Source organism: Procambarus clarkii, chromosome 41, assembly GCF_040958095.1.
Source record: "Procambarus clarkii isolate CNS0578487 chromosome 41, FALCON_Pclarkii_2.0, whole genome shotgun sequence".
Lineage (NCBI taxonomy): Eukaryota > Metazoa > Arthropoda > Malacostraca > Decapoda > Cambaridae > Procambarus > Procambarus clarkii.
Window position 1 is genome coordinate 23,494,867 of NC_091190.1, and position 25,625 is coordinate 23,520,491.

The window sequence follows — 25,625 nt, forward strand, 5'->3', positions numbered from 1 at the left end:
CAGGTTCTGGCTCGTGGTCCTCAGTAGGCCTAGAACTCCATGCACAGACTGATGCCAGGGGTCTAATATATTCATATCAGCCCGGTTAGCTCCGGGGAGCCGAAGGGGCTCCCCCAGAAAAACAGCCGAGTAGAATGAAACTTTCCTTTTTGAGCTTTGGCTTGGTAGCTTCCCTGAACCATTATACAGGATCCATCGAGACCACTGGCCCCAAGCAACTTCGAGACTCACCAAGAGAAGAATCCTAGCAAATTGTCTTGTCCCATAGTCGGAAGGTTTCGTATGCTCTTAGGTATCACAGAAAGTAGTAGTTCTCATTGGTATTTTTAGCACATGGACTATGGGACAATGTAATCTACAAGGATACTCATTTCAACGGAGCATTGTTATTGCCGAGCCTGGTATACTAGTAATGGTCTCAGCACAGCTAGTCCTATGGCTCAGGGTATAGACCAAAGGCAGCCTTGTTCAGAAAGGAGAAGGAGCAAGTATGACAATTCTAAATATAGAGTATGAAATGGAAAAAGATGTAGGACACGAGTGAGAATGTGACTTATAGCATACATTGGAATGATTAATATCAAAGTTGCATAGTACTGAAAATATGTGATAACTTTTCCTATTAAGTGGTGCTTCCTGTCTGTTTTTCTTTGTTACCTTACAAACCCTTTTCTTTGACAGTGTTAACCCTAAATATTTTATCAGCATGCAAAAGAATAAAATAAAAACCTATATTTAATATATAACTGAATTGCATTAAACACAATGAATTAGTTGTGTATGAATGTTTAAAATGTATCTGTAGCTTTCTTTGTTGCTATTCTTGTATTCTATATATAAAACAATTTTCAAATATACTTTTCCCAATATACTGACCCTTTCTTTGGAGCATTATTCAGAATTGTTAAAACACGATTCACACTTCAATATAAGGTAGGGTATCGAATAGGACCCTTTGAACCCAAAAATATAAATCACATGTACCTGACGGTAACAGAGCTGAGTCAGCAGCTGTGTATATTCCACATTGATAAGACTCCTCAGCTGTGTTACATTGAACTGGAAGAGGATGTAAATTATAGCCTGGTGATTCAACTAATCTAAAAACATGCAAGAAAAACACACAAACAAATTTTGATCAATTGATACATTCAGGAAATTATTTATATACTGTGTGTGTGTGTGTGTGTGTATATATATATATATATATATATATATATATATATATATATATATATATATATATATATATATATATATATATATATATATATATATATATATATATATATATATATATATGTCGTACCTAGTAGCCAGAATGCACTTCTCGGCCTACTATGCAGGGCCCGATTTGCCTAATAAGCCATATTTTCCTGAATTAATACATTTTCTCTAATTTTTTTCTTATGAAATGATAAAGCTACCCATTTTATTATGTATGAGGTCAATTTTTTTTTATTGGAGTTAAAATTAACGTAGATATATGACCGAACCTAACCTATCTTTATAGGTTAGGTTCGGTTAGGTAGCCGAAAAAGTTAGGTTAGGTTAGGTAGTCGAAAAACAACTAATTCATGAAAACTTGACTTATTAAGCAAATCGGGCCTTGCATAGTAGGCAGAGAAGTGCGTTCTGGCTACTAGATACGACATTATATATATATTATATATATATATTATATATACATATATTATATATATATATTATATATACATATATTATATATATATATATATACATATATTATATATATATATTATATATACATATATTATATATATATATTATATATATATATATATATATATATATATATATATATATATATATATATATATATATATATATATATATATATATATATACAAATATATTTCATATATATATATATATATATATATATATATATATATATATATATATATATATATATATATATATATATATATATATTTTAAGACTTTTGACTAGTAAATAATACTACACCTTGTGATATGTATTATGTTTTGCTTATTGCATAAATAATATTAAGCAGAATATGCAAAAAATTTATTGTCACTGTATAAAATGACTGTAGCTTGGACCGGAAATATAAAATATCTGGGTCAAGAGAAACCTGCTTACAATTTAGATTGTATTAAAAAGTATGAAAGGCATTAGCTACAGGTAGCTTACCTATTTACACCTTACTTATCAACCTAACTTTACACGACATACTGTAAAAACGAGTACAAAAAGGCAATATCCAGTCTTTCTTTGGTTACTCTTTTGTAAGAAATCCAAAGGATTGTCAAGAGCACTTTTAACCTTCCAACAGGAATGATTTCTATTATACTTGTTTAAAGGTCACTTTGGGTTTATTTTAATTTGATTTCAAGACTTGATACTTAGCAGGAATCCAATATTTTCATTATTCTAATTATATAAACTGTCTAGCTACAAGCCTTACTTAATTTTTTAACAGATCAGATAAACAATTTGATTAAGAATCACTGGACATGAAAAAATCAATGATATATAATACAAAAAAATAAACCATTAAAATAGTGAATAAATCAGAATTCCTGAGATTCAGAAGATCTATCAGACCAAGCCTTACGCATTTTGGGCTTACCAGGTTTGCTTCCTATGGAACTTGTAACAGATGGGCTTCGATTTCTTGTATTCTTCGCAGGAGAATTACTCTCTTTTGAAGTTGTGCGGGTTACAGTTCGGTTAGTCTTTGGTCTACCTTTACCCATTACATTCTGAGAATCATTTTTCCTGTCTGGTGAAGCAGTAGGTAAAGGGCTGTTCTCTTTATAACGTTTATTTGCAGGTAAAGGACTTCCTTCATTTGAGCCAGCAGACTCTGAGGAACGCCGTGCTGTTCTCTGTAATGTATTTATTGCAGATTTTGATTTGGAAAGCATTCGGGCTGGAGATGGAGTGCTTGTCCTAGACCTGGAGCCTCTGCCTACTGGAGAACTACGATTCTTCACCTGAAGTTTTTCCATTTCAGTATTCACAAATCCAAAAGGATCTGATGATTCTGAAGTGCCCTTTTCTTCTTTGACATCTTTCTTTCTTCCCGAACCTTTTCTGAACAATTGTGTTTTGGCATTCATTTGCTTTTTACTCTTGATAGCTTGTGAAATAGGGGAAGAACCAGGAGTCTCATCAAATTCCATTAGGTCATGTGAAGGTGTTTCCTGAATTGCCTCGGGAGTAAAGTCTGTAAAGAAACAAAAACAATTAACATAAAATACCTTTCTCTTGTTAATTTTTGGTATATTAAGAATACATGGTCAAATCAGAATATTACCAGGAGTTATGAATATCAGATAATTGTAACCTCTGCACTTACACTTGGTTCATTTTAAGTGATTGAACACACATACAGTACAAAATATTGTCATCCTATACATAATTAAATGACCTGAACTAAACTGAAGCTTGTCTAATTATATGGAGCATAGTATTAAGTTATCCAATTAATCTAGTAGTACAGTAACAAGTTCTTTATTTAGAATGTTAAAGTACTGGGGCTAGTCAGATAATGGGATACATCTTCAACTGCTCGTTTAAAGTCAATGCCATTGGAAAAATCTTTATGTACAGAATATTAGTTCAGCCAAATCTAAATAGTCTGCAGCAGTCTCAAGTTAATGACACCTTGTTCACTGAACATAATTATCTGCACTTCATACTTGTGTTTACTACAATGTCCTCACCTATTGACCTGAGCAGCTATGTATCCTTTATATGACATTATACACAAGTTTGCACCAAAGTCAAGTTCTTCACGCTTGGATTTTTTTCTACTGGTTGAGTCAAGTGATCATTTCAAATTAAATGGCAAGAGGACTTGTGTTATGTTCAGTACAACATTTTGATAGCATATTATAACTGACTTAAAATTGCTATATTATAAATATTATGCTTTTAACACTATCGCCTGCTCTGGACACCGCTCGCGTCCACTTTTTTTCTCTTTAGTCCTAGCCAGGGACAGGACTCGCGTCCAATACAAAAATATTTGTATAAAATTAATTTGTTATCCGATCGATCTCGGGATAGTTTCAAAATAAGCGCCTTTAGAGTGCGCACAATCTGATACCAAAATGAAAGATGTAACATGAAACTTGATGCCAGAACACTTGAAAGATTATAAACACGTTTTTGGTCAAAACTTTAAAATATTTGTTAAAATTCTATTTATTGTGCTATTATTTTGGGACTAGTTTTAAAATGAGAGCCTTTACATTGCGAACAATATGATACTAAAATGAAAGATGTAACACAAAAATTTATGTCAGTTATCTTGAGGTTATCTTGAGATGATTTCGGGGCTTTTAGTGTCCCCGCGGCCCGGTCCTCGTCCAGGCCTCCACCCCCAGGAAGCAGCCCGTGACAGCTGACTAACACCCAGGTACCTAATTTACTGCTAGGTAACAGGGGCATACGGTGAAAGAAACTCTGCCCATTGTTTCTCGCCGGCGCCTGGGATCGAACCCAGGACCACAGGATCACAAGTCCCGCGTGCTGTCCGCTCGGCCGACCGGCTCCCTGTCAGAACATTGGAAAGATATAAATAATTTTGTGATGATGAGTGTCCAAAATTAAAATATTTGTTAAAATTCCAGTTATTGCTCTATTATTATGGTACTAGTTTTAAAATACGCTCCTTTATATTGCGAACAATTTGATACCAAAATGAAAGACGTAACACGAAAATTCATGTTATCAAACTGAACGAGTATACACATTAGGTTGCGGTGTGCCAGTCTGTGCTCGTTTACAGGTAACTTTAGGCTTTCCTGCTGGAAGTCACGCCGGGCTTTTGTACATTATATGCATATACACCTGCAGGGAAGTTAATTGCGAACACAATGATACCAAAACGAATGACATAGCACGATAATTAAGGTGAGAAAACTGAAACGAGTATACACATTTCAGTGTCGCCACGCGCTTGCCCGCACGCTCGCCTACACGCTGGGGGCGCGATAGTATTAATTAATTTTTTTACTTTAGTAGTAAAACTGTTTTTTACCAATTCCAATTCTAGGTACAACAAAGGCTTTCTTGATCCTTTTTTATGGTAATTTGACAAAGTGAAAAAGACAAGTAAAAAATCCTTCATGCACCCCTGGCACAATATGACATTTTAACATGTGAGAAAGCATGAGAAGCAGCTATAATTTGATTTAAACTATATATTTCAATATGTATTTGTGTCATTCCTGCTCTTTGTCAGTCTCAGTGTTATCAATGAACATATAGATTAATAAAATAATAAACTAATATTATCCATGCTAATACAAAGCATGGATATATAAGAAGACCCATAGGTGGTCTTATATATCCATAGAAGGATATTTAGGAAGAAATGAAGATTGTACCGTGGGTTTGAACTTTTCACATCAATATCAACAAACTCTTGAGGAATCTGTACAATATACAGTACGAAAAAATAATTTTGCATTAATAATGAATGAGTTTACACCGACTATCTTTAATCCATGACTGTGTAAGAGACAATTATTCAAGAGCATGTGCACTCTATACAGTGGAGTGTGTGCTGGATACTCCATCTTCATCAGCCACATCTTGGGCCTTGATGCATGTTTACATTTGGTTTATTGCTGTATTCCCACTTTATTGTATATACATTCTTAATACTAGTAGGCCCAACTAAATATCTATTATCATCATCACTATGACACACTATAATCAGTCTCATGACACTGGTGTTAAAAGAAGACAACAAGAAATTCGCTAAAAGTTAGAAATCTTAAGTCCACATGCTTGTGAAGCAACAATATAGTATGCCAGATGGATTTTAATGTGAGGGGGGAGGCAACAAAAATAAATTAAGCCAAGATCATTTTTAGGTGAATTATAATCCAAGAAGCAGTTTAGCCTGAGGACAGTAAGGAAGCTCAGATAGCAGGAGATACAGCAAACCCTGAGGAGCTGTACTGAAAGTTAATGGATGTAGCAGTGAACACTGAGGAGCTGTACTGAAAGTTAATGGATGTAGCAGTGAACACTGAGGAGCTGTACTGAAAGTTAATGGATGTAGCAGTGAACACTGAGGAGCTGTACTGAAAGTTAATGGATGCAGCAATGAACCCTGAGGGACTGTACTCAAAATTATTGGACACATCAAATTCTCATCTCGGAATACATACCTTACAGAAGTACTGGCACTGGTTGCCTCCTAAAGTAAACAAAATATATATACCTGTTTGATGGGGTTCTGGGAGGAGTTCTACTCCCCAAGCCCGGCCTGAGGCCAGGCTTGACGTGTGAGAGTTTGGTCCACCAGGCTGTTGCTTGGAGCGACTCGCAGGTCCACATACCTACCACAGCCCGGTTAGTCCGGAACGTCTTTTAGAAAACAGTAATTTTCTCTTGAAGATGTCCACGGTTGTTCCGGCAATATTTCTTATAGTCGCTGGGAGGACGTTGAACAGCCGAAGACCTCTGATGTTCATAGTGCTCTCTGATTGTGCCTATGGCACCTCTGCTCTTCACTGGTTCTATTCTGCATTTTCTTCCATATCGTTCACTCCAGTACGTTGTTATTTTACTGTGCAGATTTGGGACCTGTCCCTCCAGTATTTTCCATGTGTATATTATTTGGTATCTCTCTCGTCTCTTTTTCTAGCGAGTACATTTGTTGAGCTTTGAGACGATCCCAATAATTTAGGTGTTTTATCTCGTCTATGCGTGCCGTATATGTTCTCTGTATTCCCTTTATTTCAGCAAACTCTCTTGCTCTGAAGGGGAAAGTGAGTACTGAGCAGTACTCAAGACGGGACAACACAAGTGATTTGAAGAGTACAACCATTGTGATGGGAACTCTGGACTTGAAGGTTCTCGTAATCCATCCTATCATTTTTCTGGCTGATTCAATACTTGCTTGAGTTCTCTCTCAGCATACCTATTTGCACCTTTGCTTTTCAGTGGGGCTATTTTACACATCCTGCATTGTCTTCTGGTCTCAAGTGGTGTTATTTCTGTGTGAAGATTTGTAACCAGTCCTCCTAATATTTTCTAAATGTAAATTATTATGTATCTCTCCTGCTTGTGCTCTATGGAATACAGATTTAACATTCTTAGGCAGTCCCAATAATTTAGAAGTTTTATTGAGTGGATTCTAGCAGTAAAAGATCTTTGCACATTCTCCAGGTCAGCAATTTCTCCAGCTTTGAATGAGACTTAGTGGGCAACAATGTTCCACTCGACAGAGCACTAATGACTTAAAAAAGTACAGTATCATCGTTGGCATGTCACCTCTTGTTTGGAAGGTTCTTGTTATCTAACCTGTTATTTTCTTCCAGTTGTGACAGCAACTGTGTTGTGTTTTTAAAAGTAAGGAAATCCGATATGATTACTCCTAAAGCTTTTACACTGCTTTTTCTTTCAATACTGTGATTTGACCATTTTTATATGATTTCTGCTTTGAAGTTTTTTTCTTCCATAGCACAGTAACTAGAATTTATCCTCATTAAACATCATTTTATTTTTTGTGGCCCATTGAAAGACCTGATTAATATCGGATTGGAGGTTTGTTGTGTCCTCTATATTATCTACTCATGCAATTTCTAGTGTCATCTGCTAAGGATGATACAGTACTATAGTTTGTACCCTTGTTTATGTCTGATATGAGTACGAGGAAAAGTACTGAAGCAAGTATGGTATCTTGGGGAACTGAGCTTTTCACAGTGGATGATTCAGATTTTACTTTGTTGATTCACTTTGGATTCTGTTTGTTAGGAAGTTAAAGATCCATCTCCTTACCTCGCCAGTAATTCCTTTTGTGCACATTTTGTGTGCATTCCTTGCCAATGCCATTCCTTGCAATGATTCCTGGGCCAAACGTGCCCATTGGGCCCCGAAATCAGCCATGGTCACATTTGTTGAAGGCTTTTGCAAAATCTTTGTACAGTACATCAGCCTCCCTCGACCCACAGCAGACGAATCTAAAGACTGGACCAACACAGTCTGTTGACACTTGAGTCGGGTGGTGAAGACAGTAGTGGATGCCGCTGCATCCTGAAGCACAAGAGCATATAGCTTGGCAAGTGCAGCCAACGCCGTAGCAGCAATTCTCAAGACCCCCCCCCCACTAAGCGCTTCAATGTCCTCCTAAAGCCAGTCAGAATAAAACTCTATAAGATACCAGGAAATGCACCACTGAACCCAAATGCAGATGGGCCCAAAGTTCTCCGCCACAAGTTTTGGAAATAATTTCCACATTTAACACTTAAATTTTAATTAAATTAAATTACTATGAAGTTTGTTTTTTGTTTATAATATAATTAAAATGAAATAAGACAGTACTATTCAATCTGGACCAACACAATTCTCTGCTTAGTTACGTTAGCTGCTCCTACCTTGCCATGAGACGATTGAAGACCTGACATCGTTCTATCAAGTCTATCTATTTAAGGTGCAGAAATTAAATCCAAATAGTGTACTTTATAGATATACAGTATCGAGTTAATAATATTACTTTGATTTCTTAATTAGAATGTTGAACACTATTTTATTGGACGATTTATGCCGTCTATAACTGCTCACAGTCATTCTTCAAGTCCATGTTTAATCCCTGCACTGCACAGGGGGTGCAAAAGAAAAGCCCACCTGAAACATGGTCATCATCTTATGTCACTCTAGTGCATGGGACTGACAAAAGCCGCACCAAGCAAGAATAAAGGAGTGTCTGCCAGCCAGGAAGTCTCCAAAACCTCATTATGCGTCCATCTAGTAAGGAGAGGAAGACCCAAACTCAAAAGACAGGGACCTCGCAGCACCTCTGGGAACTCACTACTACTCACTACTAACTTTCTTCATTTTTTCAAATGAAGAAAGTTAGGGACTTGTCCATCCACCTTTTACTAATTATGCAGGGGGGTGGGGAGGCCACTATTGGGCTCGACCCCATCTTGACCAATAGGACCAACTCTGGCTAGCATGTCCGCCCTGCACCCGCCAAACCATTCACCCTGTAAAGTTCGCTGATGCTGTCATCCAAGCGTTTGACTCCAATTTCACAGACATACTTGTGCTCTTATATATATATAGATGGTACTTCCTTCTGTCCTTTAAATTTGTTTTCTACCACTATGTATTTTACTGGCTAACTGTTCTTAAAGATCACCTTTACTGGTCAATTCTGTTCATTCTGAAATTTCCCTAGCCTACAGTAATGTTCCATTACCAGGGTTGTGTCTAGTGTGATTTGTCAAAAATTTGTGTAATCTCTTATTGGTTATGGTGGGTAGTGGTGGATGGATATCAAGTTACATAATGGTCTGGAGGAAAAAGGATTGACATTTTGTTAGCCATCTATACAAGCATACTGAAATTATAGGAACTTACCAATTGGCCAGATGGCTGAAAACAAATATGGTTAGTTATACAACAATAAAACTTATAAAAATGGTTAATACTTTAACATAGATTCTGGAATACTGACCAGAGGACATTAATTTCAATTAATGTAAGTAAGAAGAAATTTAAAACTATTAACATCAAAACGACAAAGAATTATGTAGTGTATAACTTCTTTTGGGAATAACAGCAAGTGAAATACCTAGGAACCTCCCGTTGCAGTAGTATACAAGTGTTTATTTCAGTGAAGTTACAGTTATTTGTCTCCTATAAATTGTTTAAGGTCTTCACATTCTCTCCGCAATTATTTTTAAATCTGCCACAACAGGGCTACTTTAGTTAATAATAATAGTAAGAGACTGTCCATTCACAATTATGCATAAATATTTTAATTTTGAAGAACAAACATGAAGGCATTCTCCAGATATCATACAAGTACTGTACTGCAAACATAAAAATATACTACGGTATAAATATGTAACTATGAAAAGTGTATGTTATCTCTTCTAGGAATACATTATAAGGATTATACTTATGACTTACAGAACATAAATATAGTCAAAGGTGCAGGTTAAATATAAGAAAAAGGTAGGGTGCACTAAATACAGTTTTGATTAAATTTCATTACCAATAAATGATCAAAATTATTTACCATGCTTTAAAGAAAGAGGGAAAACATTTCATGGACATACTATGAATTGAAAAAGAAACAACACAATTTTAAAGAAAACTGACCATCCAGGCTGTGATCCAGTATACTAGCTTACAGGCTGCAAGTAGCAAGAGCCTGACTGATCAGATAATAGCCAAGAAAATCAGGCTTTTGGTTGGGCTACAAGAGTAGATGCATTCTTTTAAATACCTTCAGCTAAGATTTCTCTCTGTGTTGGCAGTGGAGGAATATATATTTAAAACTAGTTCCAATAAATGCCACCAGTGAGCTACAAGCTCCAGTATAAAATAGTATACGGAATGATCCCACGGCATGCCATATTCATACTTAGTAACCCTCCAAAACAGATAAATAATATTCAATGTAACTTACCAACAGTTAACTACATTTGGCTGCATTTAAGCAACTTCTTCTATTGTCCGAGTAACTTCTGGTCAGTTGACTGAAATAAGATATTGCAAGGACAGCCAGCTACTTTAAGATGCAAGTGTTTTCAAGGTTATTTTAAATATCTTAATTTTTTTTTTAAGAAAACCTCAAAATCCATACAAAACAAATACACTATACCAAAACTTATTTTCTCCATCCATCCTTTAAAATTTTACGGCAGTACATAGAGCAACTGAGAGGCTTTAGTTCAAAATATGGATTGTTGTGCCCATGTAACAATCCACTTTTTTTTTTCTATTGAAAGTGTAAACTTAATTTTAATGATTAAAAAATAAAAACAAACAATGCCCTAACAATCTATTCTATACCCTATATAGTACATACAATATTTATACAGTACTGTGTTAGACCTAAATATTTTTTAATTAGACCAAGAATTAATTGTATTTGGTCTAGGAAGTGCTACATAAGGTTAAGTCAACCACAAGCTTACCCTTATCACATAACCTCCAAACATATGCTAACCTCACCACTTACTTTCTTTACTGTGTCCTCCTCAGACATGAGGATCTGTGCTTTCTGAAGATTGAACAGAACCTTTGTAGCAGGGTACCTTACCAATGTATCTCATCTACATTGTTGCTGCATTGCATTCGTGCTACTTTCCGCCGCCTGAGATGGTGAGGTACTTTGGCAAATGTACCAGTAAACCCTGTATTATCTTGAGATTATGAAGGACTGGCTCTACTAGTCTCCAGCTGGGGGCAAGTGCTATATCATTTTCATACTTTATATTTTAATCTTTAGTTTAACCCTTCAATTGCGCATCGCATCATATGATGCTTTGACCGACTTGCAGTAAATTGCTCATCGCATCATGTGGTGCTTTGGAGTACTACGCAAGATTTAAATGGCCCGCAGATACACGGGGTTCACCACACCTTCATCAGGGCTCTTGTAAACAGACGCCATTTTTTTAAAAAATCGTAGGCCAAACTCCCGAGTGTTAGGGGCCTCAGTATTGAGTCAGCTACCAAGCCTGACGCACGTAGCATGAACTCACAGCACTGCTCTTCAGCTCGTGACCACAGCATCGCCTAAAAATGCCATAATATACTTGTTCATGCTATTATGTAGCGATGATATTATTACAGAAGACCCCTGACTGTGATGGTGAATAAAACAGGTAGATATTTATATATAATGTGTATATAGCATAATAACACCACACAGTATTGTTGTAGGAGAAATATTAGTGCGTCTGGCCTTGAGGGCGGCAGCCATCAGCTGACTGTGTGAGTAGCTACGTCTTTACTCACCATACAAGCTTAGATGTACAGTTATGGTGAACAAAACATGTAAATACTTATATATAACGTCTGTATATAAAAGCAAAAACAGTATGGAGAATGGAGTGGGTGGAGAATGGTGGCAAGTCAGGTGAGGTGAGGTGAGGGAGTGGCAGCCAGTGGCAGCCAGTCACTGCCTGCCACTGTCACTGCCACTCAGCATACCAACTTAGTGGTTCGTTATGGTGAACAAAACATGCAGATACTTATATATAACCTGTGTATATAGTGTAATAACCGACAAAGTATTTGTTCACTGTTTGATGAACATAATTGAATCAACAATATGCACACCATATTTTTGAGTACAGCGATGATTCACTCATTTTATTATATAAATATATCACACTACACACTATTGAATAATATTACAGCAAAAAAACTACGAAAAATCAATCAGAGACATTGAAATAATTAGGTAATTATCTCTTTGTGGAAACTCTGGCCTGACAGCTAGCGATCAACAGACCGCCTGGGACGCACGCTCAGTCAGCGCCTGATTTTTGCCAGAATTCCCTGCCCTATAGCGGGCAATATATGCCACTTACGATTTTTTTATTATTTTTCCCGTGATCAGTGAACACAAATTAACAGGTTAGGAAGAAAAAAATAATTTTTTTTTTTTTTTTTTTTTGGTATGCGACTGTGGGTGTCAAATGGTATATAGCTATGTGCCATTTAAGGGTTAAACATGGGGAAATGGCTCATGAGAGCATACAAGGAGCCTCGGCTCAGAAATAGGGTGCCGAGCATTTTGAAACACTACTTCCTGAGCCGGACTCTCAAATCCTCTCATTCTTTTATCCTGTCTTGTAGAGATTCCATGCTTGGCATGGCTAGACTTGAAACATGGTGTCTGCTCCTCACCACCTTATTTACATGTAGGGTACTGCCTCTGCAACAATAGTTTTGGGACACTAATTAGGGTTCCCTGTGTTGCTAACTAGCATTTGATTCCTGAGTGATGGCTTGAGTTCAGACTATTTGCAAAGCCTTATCAGGTTAAGGAAGGTCACAAGAGACTAGTGAGTGGCAATTATCCACTGGTTCCAGTGGTTCCAGGATCAAGGCAGATCTGAGGGACTGCTTTAGACATAAATGTTCCACCATAATTAGCACCTTACTTTTAGTCTCAGACTGCATAAAATTTGGCATTTTACTGCTTTGTAATTCTACTACAATCACTTTTCTTGAATTTAAACATACCATTATTGTATTTTATTGGATTCTATTACAAAATCTGGAATAAATTTTTTCCTTCAAACACTTGCTGAAACATGGCAATCTTCATTCTGATTCCACTTTACTACAGAGCGGAAATTTAATAATCTTTCTATTAATCTCAATATGAAAGTTTCATTTAAATTTATACTTTCTCATCTTTAAAAAATAAAGAATGTTTGCACACATTAAAAACTTTATTCATAAATGGTTGTACATTTATAATTTAGTTAGTTGACAAAAATTTCAGTAATTTAAATGTCAGTCATAATAATATCATAACATGTAATAATCTTTATAATTATATACTGTACACTGTAATCTAGAATCAGATTTAGAAGTTTTATTTGTCACTGATTTATATAAATTACAAGAGTTGTGAGAGGAGTGAACAAGAGAATACCATAGAAAAATTATAACATCCAATTAGAGTGGTGACCATTATATAGGAAAAACATATGCATTAGCATAAAATTAAAATGATGAGAAGATAATTTGGAAGGTAACTAATATAAACTAGTTATACATGATATCATAGATATTTGCACACCTCACAGCATTTTACATCAACAGATTCACACCCCAGCTTGGATCAAAATCACCGATAGATAGTTCATAAAACATCAACTTTATTTTAATAGGATTGAAGATAATTGCAGATAAGCCATGTGTGTGTGTGTGTGTGTGTAATTACCTAAGTGTAATTACCTAAGTGTAGTTACAGGATGAGAGCTACGCTCGTGGTGTCCCGTCTTCCCAGCACTCTTTGTCATATAACGCTTTGAAACTACTGACGGTCTTGGCCTCCACCACCTTCTCACTTAACTTGTTCCAACCGTCTACAACTCTATTTGCGAAGGTGAATTTTCTTATATTTCTTCGGCATCTGTGTTTAGCTAGTTTAAATCTATGACCTCTTGTTCTTGAAGTGCCAGGTCTCAGGAATCCTTCCCTGTCGATTTTATCAATTCCTGTTACTATTTTGTACGTAGTGATCATATCACCTCTTTTTCTTCTGTCTTCTAGTTTTGGCATGTTTAATGCTTCCAACCTCTCCTCGTAGCTCTTGCCCTTCAGTTCTGGGAGCCACTTAGTAGCATGTCTTTGCACCTTTTCCAGCTTGTTGATGTGCTTCTTAAGATATGGGCACCACACAACAACTGCATATTCTAGCTTTGGCCTAACAAAAGTCATGAACAATTTCTTTAGTATATCGCCATCCATGTATTTAAATGCAATTCTGAAGTTAGAAAGCATCGCATAGGCTCCTTGCACAATATTCTTTATGTGGTCCTCAGGTGATAGTTTTCTATCTAGAACCACCCCTAGATCTTTTTCTTTATCAGAATTCTTTAAAGATTTCTCACATAATATATAGGTTGTATGGGGTCTATGTTCTCCTATTCCACATTCCATAACATGACATTTATTAACATTAAATTCCATTTGCCAGGTGGTGCTCCATATACTTATTTTGTCCAGGTCTTCTTGAAGGGCATGACAATCATCTAAATTTCTTATCCTTCCTATTATCTTAGCATCATCAGCAAACATGTTCATATAATTCTGTATACCAACTGGTAGATCATTTATGTACACAATAAACATCACTGGTGCAAGAACTGAACCCTGTGGTACTCCACTTGTGACATTTCTCCATTCCGATACATTGCCTCTGATTACTGCCCTCATTTTTCTATCAGTCAGAAAATTTTTCATCCATGATAGAAGCTTACCTGTCACCCCTCCAATATTTTCCAGTTTCCAGAACAACCTCTTATGTGGAACTCTGTCGAAAGCCTTTTTTAGGTCCAGATAGATGCAGTCAACCCAGCCATCTCTTTCCTGTAATATCTCTGTGGCCCGATCATAGAAACTGAGTAAATTCGATACACAGGATCTTCCTGATCGAAAACCATACTGTCTGTCTGATATTATATCATTTCTCTCCAGGTGTTCTACCCATTTAGTTTTGATTAGCTTTTCCAATACTTTCACTATTACACTTGTCAATGATACAGGTCTATAATTGAGGGGGTCTTCCCTGCTGCCACTTTTGTAGATTGGAACTATGTTAGCCTGTTTCCACACGTCTGCTACGATTCCTGTACACAGGGATGCCTGAAAGATCAGGTGAAGTGGAATGCTGAGCTCAGATGCACATTCTCTCAAAACCCATGGTGAAACGCCATCTGGGCCAGCTGCTTTGTTCCTCCCGAGCTCCTTTAGCATATTTTCCACTTCATCTCTAGACACCTCTATCCGCTCTATGTTGTTCTCTGGAATTCTTATTTTGTCTGGTTCTCTGAAGATTTCATTTTGTACAAACACACTTTGGAACTTTTCATTTAATGTTTCACACATTTCCTTTTCATTTTCCGTGAATCTGTTTCCCATTTTCAACCTCTGGATATTATCCTTTACCTGCAATTTGTTGTTTATGAATTTGTAGAATAGGCCCGGTTCTGTTTTACATTTATCTGCTATCCCTTTTTCAAAATTTCTTTCTGCCTCTCTCCTTACTGCTGTATAGTTGTTTCTCGCATCTTTGTATCGCTGGTATGTTTGGGGGTTTGGCCTCTTCCTATACTGATTCCATTTTTGTGTCTTTTGGTCTCTTGCCCTCTCACAATTTCTGTCGAACCAATCCTGTTTTCTGGTCCTGCATCTCTGTTTTGGTATGAATGTTTGTGTGCCTTCCTCGTATAGTTTTAAAAATTTGGCATACATTTCATTTACTTCCCTGCCTAGCAACAATTCTGTCCAATTACACTCATTAAAAAAATTTCGAAGTTCCCCATAGTTGCCTCTCTTTAAATCGAGTTTATCAACTGTTTCAATGTCCCCATTTTCTTCTAGATGATATCTTAAAGCATATTTAATGTCTAACAGGACGTGATCACTCTTTCCCAAGGGAGGAAGGTACTGGATGTCAAAAATCTCTTCTTCTTTCCTGGTGAATACTAGATCCAGTACTGACGGTACATCTCCTTCCCTCATTCTTGTGGCTTGCTTTATGTGTTGATACAAGAATGTCTCCAGAATGAGGTTCACAAATCTGCATGTCCAAAAGTCCTCCGTTCTTGCTTCATAGGCCTCCCAGTCTATTGCTCTAAAGTTGAAGTCCCCCAGTATCAACAGTCGTGATTTATCTTTATCTGCTTGTACAATAATATCTCTCATGACCATTATGAGGCCCTCTCGTTTGTCATCCAGTTCTTCCTTTGTCCACGTGTTGCTTGCTGGTGGGCTGTAGGTATTTACAATTATCAGGTTATCATCCTGATTCCAGACCTGCAATGCCATTATGTCAATATCTCGAGGGTTTTCAAATATTAACTCTTTTACCTTCAGGTGTTTTTTCACCAGTACAGCCACTCCTCCTCCCTTCCTAGTTTTCCTGTCACGTCTCCAAACTGAGTAGCCTCTTGGGAATATGACTTCATTTATTATATTTCCTTCAAGTTTCGTTTCTGATAATGCAACAATATCTGGGACCCTAAGCTGGATTATATCTTGCAACTCCAAAGTTTTTGACCTCACTCCATCTATGTTGGTATATACAATTTTCAGGAACATGTTCCCTTTTCCTTTGCTCTTTACTCCCCCTTCCACTACTGATCTTGTTGCTTTGTTTTTATGTACCATTTCACAAGCTTTCCAGTCCCTGTCACTTTGTAAAAAAAAGAATTTCTGTCTTCTTCATTTCTATCCCCATTTAGACGTTTTGCCTCAATTAAGTTCATTTTCAGCTTTTCTCTGTCTTCCTTGGAGAGGTCTTGTCTTATTGACCAAAATTTGCCAACCTCATCACTCTGCAGTTTCCTGGCATTTCTTAGCACTTCCATCATGTTTTTCACACCATTAAACGTCACCCTTAAGGGGCGGTTCTTTTCTTTCTCATATTTTCCTATTCTTCTAAAATCACTGACATTTTCCTTTGAGCCTTCTCCTAAACCTACTATTTTCTCTATGATTTTCATCTCTTCTGCCGCTCGGTCCACCCTAGATGAAATTTCCTTCTCTAAACATCCAAAAATGATTATGGACTTAGTTCTATCTGCAGTGTTTTGTACCAGTTTACTGTTGGTAACCAGTTCTTTCCTAATTGCTTGCCTAATTTCTGCTTCTTGTTGGTCATTTCTGGTTTTGACTTCCGAACACACTTCTTTGATAGTCTCTTTCTCTTTTACAACTTCAGCATATGTCGCTTTTATTTCTTCTTTATACTTTTCTAGTTCTTTATTCACCTCCTCTATGTGAGTTGACAGTGAAGTTTCCAGTTGGAGATCCTTACCTAACTCTATGTTAGCCCTTAGGCTTGCTTGGAGTTGTTCACCATATGAGTCTATCTTATTGTTTATTTCTTCAAAGTCACCACACTTCACTTTCCATGCCTCATTTTCTTTCACTAGTTCCTTGATTTGCTCCTCCTGATTTGTTACCTTGTCTGTTAATGCAGTAATAATCTTACCTTGTTGAAGCATACTCCCTTTTAGAGTGCAAAGCTCACTCCAAAGAGTTCCATTGTCCTCTTCTAATTTAAGCACTTTTTCTTCATACTTCTTTTGCATGTCCTCAATTATCTCTAACCTGCCAAGAACACCTCCTTTCCTTATATCTTGTGTTGAGAATCCTTTGAAACCATCATCTGATGGTGTGTCTACCTTCTCAGTGGGGGTGGTGGCGGCGGCCATCTTTGATTTTGTTCTAGACCAAAACAAACTTTTCCACTCGGCTATTTTCACTCAGTTTTACTTGTTTATTGTATTTTATTTGCTTTTACTCTTCCCTGAACCTTTATGTAACCTGGGACACCACTGTAGCCCTCAACCTGTTCCCAATACTTAGGTAATTCGATATTTCCAGGAGCTTGCTGCAGTGTGACTTCTGCCTCCTCCAGCTTCACCTCCCAAACTCCAAAAAGTGTGTGTGTGTGTGTGTGTGTGTGTGTGTGTAATTACCTAAGTGTAGTTACAGGATGAGAGCTACGCTCGTGGTGTCCCGTCTTCCCAGCACTCTTTGTCATATAACGCTTTGAAACTACTGACGGTCTTGGCCTCCACCACCTTCTCACTTAACTTGTTCCAACCGTCTACCACTCTATTTGCGAAGGTGAATTTTCTTATATTTCTTCGGCATCTGTGTTTAGCTAGTTTAAATCTATGACCTCTTGTTCTTGAAGTTCCAGGTCTCAGGAAGTCTTCCCTGTCCATTTTATCAATTCCTGTTACTATTTTGTACGTAGTGATCATATCACCTCTTTTTCTTCTGTCTTCTAGTTTTGGCATATTTAATGCTTCTAACCTCTCCTCGTAGCTCTTGCCCTTCAGTTCTGGGAGCCACTTAGTAGCATGTCTTTGCACCTTTTCCAGTTTGTTGATGTGCTTCTTAAGATATGGGCACCACACAACAGCTGCATATTCTAGCTTTGGCCTAACAAAAGTCATGAACAATTTCTTTAGTATATCGCCATCCATGTATTTAAATGCAATTCTGAAGTTAGAAAGCATTGCATAGGCTCCGTGCACAATATTCTTTATGTGGTCCTCAGGTGATAGTTTTCTATCTAGAACCACTCCTAGATCTCTTTCTTTATCAGAATTCTTTAAAGATTTCTCACATAATATATAGGTTGTGTGGGGTCTATGTTCTCCTATTCCACATTCCATAGCATGACATTTATTAACATTAAATTCCATTTGCCAAGTGGTGCTCCATATACTTATTTTGTCCAGGTCTTCTTGGAGGGCATGACAATCATCTAAATTTCTTATCCTTCTTATTATCTTAGCATCATCAGCAAACATGTTCATATAATTCTGTATACCAACTGGTAGATCATTTATGTACACAATAAACATCACTGGTGCAAGAACTGAACCCTGTGGTACTCCACTTGTGACATTTCTCCATTCCGATACATTGCCTCTGATTACTGCCCTCATTTTTCTATCAGTCAGAAAATTTTTCATCCATGATAGAAGCTTACCTGTCACCCCTCCAATATTTTCCAGTTTCCAGAACAACCTCTTATGTGGAACTCTGTCGAAAGCCTTTTTTAGGTCCAGATAGATGCAGTCAACCCAGCCATCTCTTCCCTGTAATATCTCTGTGGCTCGATCATAGAAACTGAGTAAATTCAATACACAGGATCTTCCAGATCGAAAACCATACTGTCTGTCTGATATTATATCATTTCTCTCTAGGTGTTCTACCCATTTAGTTTTGATTAGTTTTTCCAATACTTTCACTATTACACTTGTCAATGATACAGGTCTATAATTGAGGGGGTCTTCCCTGCTGCCACTTTTGTAGATTGGAACTATGTTAGCCTGTTTCCACCCGTCTGCTACGATTCCTGTACACAGGGATGCCTGAAAGATCAGGTGAAGTGGAATGCTGAGCTCAGATGCACATTCTCTCAGAACCCATGGTGAAACGCCATCTGGGCCAGCTGCTTTGTTCTTACCGAGCTCCTTGAGCATTTTTTCCACTTCGTCTCTAGACACCTCTATGTGTTCTATGTTGTTCTCTGGAATTCTTATTGTATCTGGTTCCCTAAAGATTTCATTTTGTACAAACACACTTTGGAACTTTTCGTTTAGTGTTTCACACATTTCCTTTTCATCTTCCGTGAATCTATTTCCCATTTTCAACCTCTGAATATTATCCTTTACCTGCAATTTGTTGTTTATGAATTTATAGAATAGACCTGGTTCTGTTTTACATTTGTCCGCAATCCCTTTTTCAAAATTTCTTTCTGCCTCTCTCCTCACTGCCGTGTAGTTGTTTCTCGCATCTTTGTATCGCTGGTATGTTTGGGGGTTCGGCCTCTTCCTGTATTGATTCCATTTTTGTGTCTTTCGGTCTCTAGCCCTCTCGCAATTTCTATTGAACCAATCCTGTTTCCTAGTTCTGCATCTCTGTTTTGGTATAAATTTTTTTGTGCCTTTATCATATATTTCACAAAACTTGCCATACATCTCATTCACTTCCTTGCCTAGCATCAAGTCTGTCCAATTATACTCACTAAAAAAATTTCTAAGGTCACCATAATGTCCTCTCCTGAAGTCTGGTTTTTCAACTGCTTCAACCTCCTTATTTTCTTCCAGCTTATAACGCATTGCATACTTTATTCCCAAAAAGACATGGTCACTTTTACCCAAGGGAGGAAGGTACTGAATGTCAAATATCTCTTCCTCCTTCCTGGTAAATATCAAATCTAGCATGGAGGGAACGTCCCCTTCCCTCATCCTCGTAGCTTGTTTAACATGTTGATACAAGAATGTTTCCAGGATGAGGTCTACAAATTTACAGGTCCAAAAATCTTCTGTTTTAGCTTCATATGCTTCCCAGTCTATGGATTTCAAGTTAGTCACCAACTATCAACAGTCGTGATTTATCGTTATCCGCTCTCGCTATAATCTCTCTCATTATTGTTATAAGACCTTCACGTTTACTATCTAGCTCCTCCTTTGACCATGTGCTGCTTGGCGGTGGACTATATGCATTTATCATCATTAGTTTATCATCCTCATAGCAGATCTCTAGTGCTATTATGTCAACTTCTTGTGGATTGGCAGTCATTATTTCCTTCACCTTTAGGTGTTCTTTTACCAGCACAGCAACGCCACCGCCTTTCCTAATTTTTCTGTCCCGTCTCCAAATTGAGTAGCCCCTTGGGAATATGACCTCATTTAAAATTACATCTTCAAGTTTTGTCTCCGTGAGTGCAACAATGTCTGGTGTCTGCAGCTGTATTACATCACTTAACTCCAGTATCTTCGATCTCACTCCATCTATGTTGGTGTATGCAATCTTCAGGAACTTGTTCCCCCTCTCCTTATTCTTCACTCCCCCTCTCTCTATTGATTTTGTTGGTTTGCCTTTATGTACCACTTTACTGGTTTGCCTACCCCTATCACTTTGTAGAAAAAAGAATTTATTTCTTCTTCATTCCTGCTCTCATTTAAATGTTTTGCCTCGGCGAGGTTCAGTTTCAGCTTCTCTCTATCTTCTTTTGAAGATAGTGTGTGTGTGTGTGTGTGTGTGTCTGACAATAATTCCATAATTTCAAATATTCAGCTGGATGGAAAAGGGAGGGGGAGGGGAGGAGTAGTGGTTCCATGCTGGCTAATTGTTTTATTTTATCTTATAGACCTACTTCACTATTATACACATCATTCATTCTTAAACTGTATTTCCTGTCAAGTTCATATTTCTGAAAATGTTTGAGTGTGGTCAGTGATAAAAAAAAAAAAAACCGTGTTGAATGTAATGAAACTCCATTTTCTGGGCAAGACCCGGAGGCTCCCTGGAGCTTATCCAGGCTGATATGTTAATGTCAGACTTTGGCATCAGTCATGTGTATGGAGTTCTAAGGGCCTACCAGGGACTACAAGCCAGAACCTGACCCCCTCAGAGAGGCAAGGGAAGCAATGGCCTATAGAAACCCTTGTGTGGTTGGAAGCATTCTATGTCTGCCATTGACAAGATCAGGCACCCAGAAAGGTAAGCATCCCAAAACCAACCCCCTATTCTGGTTAAAATTGCTACCAAAAGCCGAGCTAGTGGATAGAACTCCCCAAACAAAGACGAGCAAACTAGTATGACGTCACACGTCGCTGCTGTCTGCGCAGCTCCCCCCTCCCCGGGAGGGGGAAGGGGGGAGCCCCAGACCCCCCACGCCGGCTATCCACACCCCAGTTCTGAGGCTGGATGTCAAAACACGCGATAAAACCACCGACCGGAGGGAGGGAGGGAGGGATGCCGGGGTAGCCTCTGGGTCTCGCCCAGAAAACGGCGTTTCATTACATTCAACGCTGGTTTTCTGGGGAGCCCCGTCGGCTTCTTGGAGTTTATTACCCACAGAGGAAAGTAGAGGGACTTACCCGGGAGGTGGTCGCCGCACACTCCTCAACCCGAAATCGAGACAACTGGCTGCAACTGCCAACCCAAAGCGACACAGGCCCGACTAGGTCCAGGAACGAATAGAAGATAATGAGCAGCCAGGACCCCGTTCGACCGCCAAAATTCCTGTGCCCGCACGCAACCCTGGACATATTGCCAAAACCGGCGGCAAGAGCCGCAAACTGGCAAACGTCATGGGCACGGGGAGAGACCGCAGGCTGGCATGACTTAATAGCCCTGCGAACGACCCGGGAGACCCGAACTCGCGAACAGGGAAGAAGGGAAATCGGATCAACCCAAAGCACACCTGTAGACACAAATCGAGGCGCGAACAAAACGACCGGCAGGATCAAAGGAACAGAATCCCTGCGCCGGAGGAGAGCATGAAGCTCCCCGACCCGACCCCCAGAGGCTAATGCCAACAGGAAAGAGCCCCCGAGAAACAAATCGGAACCGAAGGGGCCACAACAAACCGAGGAGAAGAAAGAAATGACCAGGACGGCTCAGACAGCCCATGAGCAGGCCGGGGTGAAACAACACTCGAGACAGCTTGCAAAAACGACGCAGAAGAAACATGAACACTGAACACAAGCTGAAGCGGCCCCGCCAGTGACGCATGATACGAGGCGACAGTATGCCGCAAAATGATGGCCCCGAACCTCCACAAGAGAAGGACAAGAATCACGCCCACAAAACACAGCTACCCAAGAAGGGACAGAAGGATAAAGGAAGGCCCGCCAAAAAAACCCACACTGCCGCCAAGAAGCATGCAGGTGGGACACCATCAACGAAGCCACCTGATCACCAACAGAAGGTGAGAGACTCGAGGCAGAGCCGAACCAGCCCCGTCAAGGACCAAACGAGCCGAGGAAGAGGTGGAGCCGCGGGAAGACCCCGGGTGCGACCAAGCAAGCAGAGCTGGAAACCCGAGCTGGCAAAGGAGGAGATGGAACATCTGCCGGACAGAAAACTTTCCAACGCCAGCGAGCTCGCCAGGAGACCGGAAACAATGGGGCCTGATAGAGACTCTGAAAATGCCAACAGGCAGGGAAAACCAGGAATCAGAAATCCAAACCTGGCAATAGGAGAGCCAAAAGGCAGAAACAAAACACACAATGTGTAGGATAAAAGGAAAGTGAGGAAAGAAGAAGGCAGGCAGCAAATGGGAATGAAAGGCCCGCCAACAATTCAGTCATTGGTCATGTCCCAACACAGGACGAAACGGAAAAAACGCAAGGTTTGCCACCAGACCAGTACCTGAACCGAGGGGCACGAGCGAAGACGAGAGACAATGGGAATGAAACCGCACGTCACTGGGAGACAGAAGAACCAGAGGGGACACCACCACCACAAGCAAGACCCTCAGAAGAATGAGAGGGAAGAGAAACACTGACCAAGGAGCACAAGGGGTACACGTGCCAGGGGACACAGGTAGAACGGATGCCCAATGAGCAATAGAAATGGAGGAAAAAAAAAAAAAAATCCAGTGTCAGAGTAGGAGACAAATGGAACGCATGAGGAAGGGATGTGGTGGAGGCTGACCCCACACACACAGCATCAAGTGGAGACACGACAGAGCCCAGTAGGCTCATGAAGCCATACATTGGCCATAGGAAGCCATAGGAAGTTTATTTTGTAAGGAACCTAGGAAGTCGTTTGAAGATTCCTACATGGATGAAATAATGCTGTGGTGCTGTGGCTAGTGCTGTGAACATCATGAACAACATTAAATCACTGATATTTGAACATTGTACACAGTCAGGCACACTCAGGCTCTTCTGTAATACTATCATGGCTAAATAATACAAGTTATATATATATATATTTTGACATTATTAAGCGATGCTGTGGTCACAAGCTGAACAGCTGTGCTGTGAGCTCATGCTGTGTGCACCAGCCTTGGTTGCTCACTCAGTACTGAGGCTCTCACACCCGGGAATGTGGCCCATGATTTTTTTTAAAGATGGCGTCTGTTTACAAGAGCCCTGAGGAAGCTGATGTGAATCCCATGTAGCCGCGGGAGTTTTGAATGGAAACGTGAAAAATATAAATACTCGGAGGCGTATTGCGCAAACCAGACGAGGGCCTGCAAGTGGGTTGCGCAGTTTAAGGGTTAAGGTATAGTATCTTAATTTTTACGGTTGAGACAATTGTTTATATAGAGAGTTTAGCACAGTGCTCTAGGTACAGTGCTGAAACAACCACTGGAGCTGGAGCACACGACCCAAGCCACTAGCATCAGCCGAAGAACTGGGGTGTGGATAGCTGGCGTGGGGGGTCTGGGGCTCCCCCTTCCCCCTCCCGGGGAGGGGGGAGCTGCGCAGACAGCGGCGCGGCGACCTGTGATGTCATACTAGTTTGCTCGTTTTTGTTTGGGGAGTTCTATCCACTAATTCGGCTTTTGGTAGCAATTTTAACCAGATTAGGGGTTTGTTTTGGGACGCTTACCTTTCTGGGTGCCTGATCCAGTCGATGGCGGTCGGCCGAGCGGACAGCACGCTGGACTTGTGATCCTGTGGTCCCGGGGTCGATCCCGGGCGCCGGCGAGAAACAATGGGCAGAGTTTCTTTCACCCTATGCCCCTGTTACCTAGCAGTAAAATAGGTACCTGGGTGTTAGTCAGCTGTCACGGGCTGCTTCCTGGGGGTGGAGGCCTGGTCGAGGACCGGGCCGCGGGGACACTAAAAAGCCCCGAAATCATCTCAAGATAACCTCAAGATGGCAGACATAGAATACTTCCACCACACGGGGGTTTCTATAGGCCATTGCTCCCCTTGCCTCTCTGAGGGGTCAGATTCTGGCTCATGGTCCCTGGTAGGCCCATAGAACTCCATACACATGACCGATGCCAAAGTCTGACATTAGCATATCAGCCTGGATAAGCTCAGGGAGCTGATGGGGCTCCCCCAGAAAAATTATTGTATTAACTGGATGGGTGATTCCCTTTAGGCAAAAGGATGGCCTTTGTTCATGAATTATTTCTTCAAGTGTAGGTGTGGAATAATTGTAATCTTTTACTCAGGTAAGAGATTACAATTAGTGCGAGTATGGACTCAAGATACATCTAACATTTCCTACATTCACAATTTACCTTACAGCATTTCTTAGGGCCCATAGTTAAGACCATACTAGTTTAGACATTGACTATTAAATAATTTTACATTCAATCGTGCATCAAGATGACCAAATTCACTTTATGACAATTGTTCCAACTTTCAGGTCTATGATAGCATCAGAAAAATTTACAAGTGCATGAGCAGGTAATATGCTCCCAGGTACTTTCATAATACTTTACTAGAATCAGTCTAGTAATTTAACAGCACACAGCAGTGAAAAATATCTTATGAAATAGAATATGTACAGACAATGTTACTCAAGTATTTACCATACCTGGTTTAAGACTGTGTTTGTTACACAATTCCCTGAGCTTGATAACTTCTTTACGTGCATTTTCAAGCTCCTCCTGAGCAGAGGAGAACTTAGGTAAAAGCATTTCCAACTTGTTTAGCAGCCCAGTGTGAAGAGTCTCAACTTCTGATACTCCTGGCTCACCACTGCTGGTAAAAAAAAAAAAAAACACATTACAATTCCCTAACAAAAATAAACAGTAAAGTATAGATATTAAAAGAAAAGATGGATATATATTGTACTGTACAATACTAAATAAGTCTGAATTTGCATAAAGCTTA

General features: G+C 39.2%; 1 protein-coding gene across 2 annotated transcripts in view; it reads right to left on the bottom strand.

Annotated features, from left to right (window-relative positions):
- Nucleotides 1-2,037: 2,037 nt before the first annotated feature.
- LOC123760988 (BRISC complex subunit Abraxas 2) overlaps nucleotides 2,038-25,625 on the bottom strand; it is a 59,906-nt gene continuing 36,318 nt past the window's right edge. Inside the window, exons 6-7 of one of the 2 annotated variants that reach the window (XM_045746798.2) lie at nucleotides 25,327-25,490; nucleotides 2,038-3,217 (exon numbers count right to left, since the gene is read on the bottom strand). In XM_045746798.2, coding sequence (XP_045602754.1) covers nucleotides 2,559-3,217; nucleotides 25,327-25,490 — 823 coding nt within the window. In that variant the 3' untranslated portion in view covers nucleotides 2,038-2,558. Of the gene's footprint in view, nucleotides 3,218-25,326; nucleotides 25,494-25,625 lie in introns of both variants that reach the window. The other variant, XM_045746797.2, reaches the window with a different exon arrangement.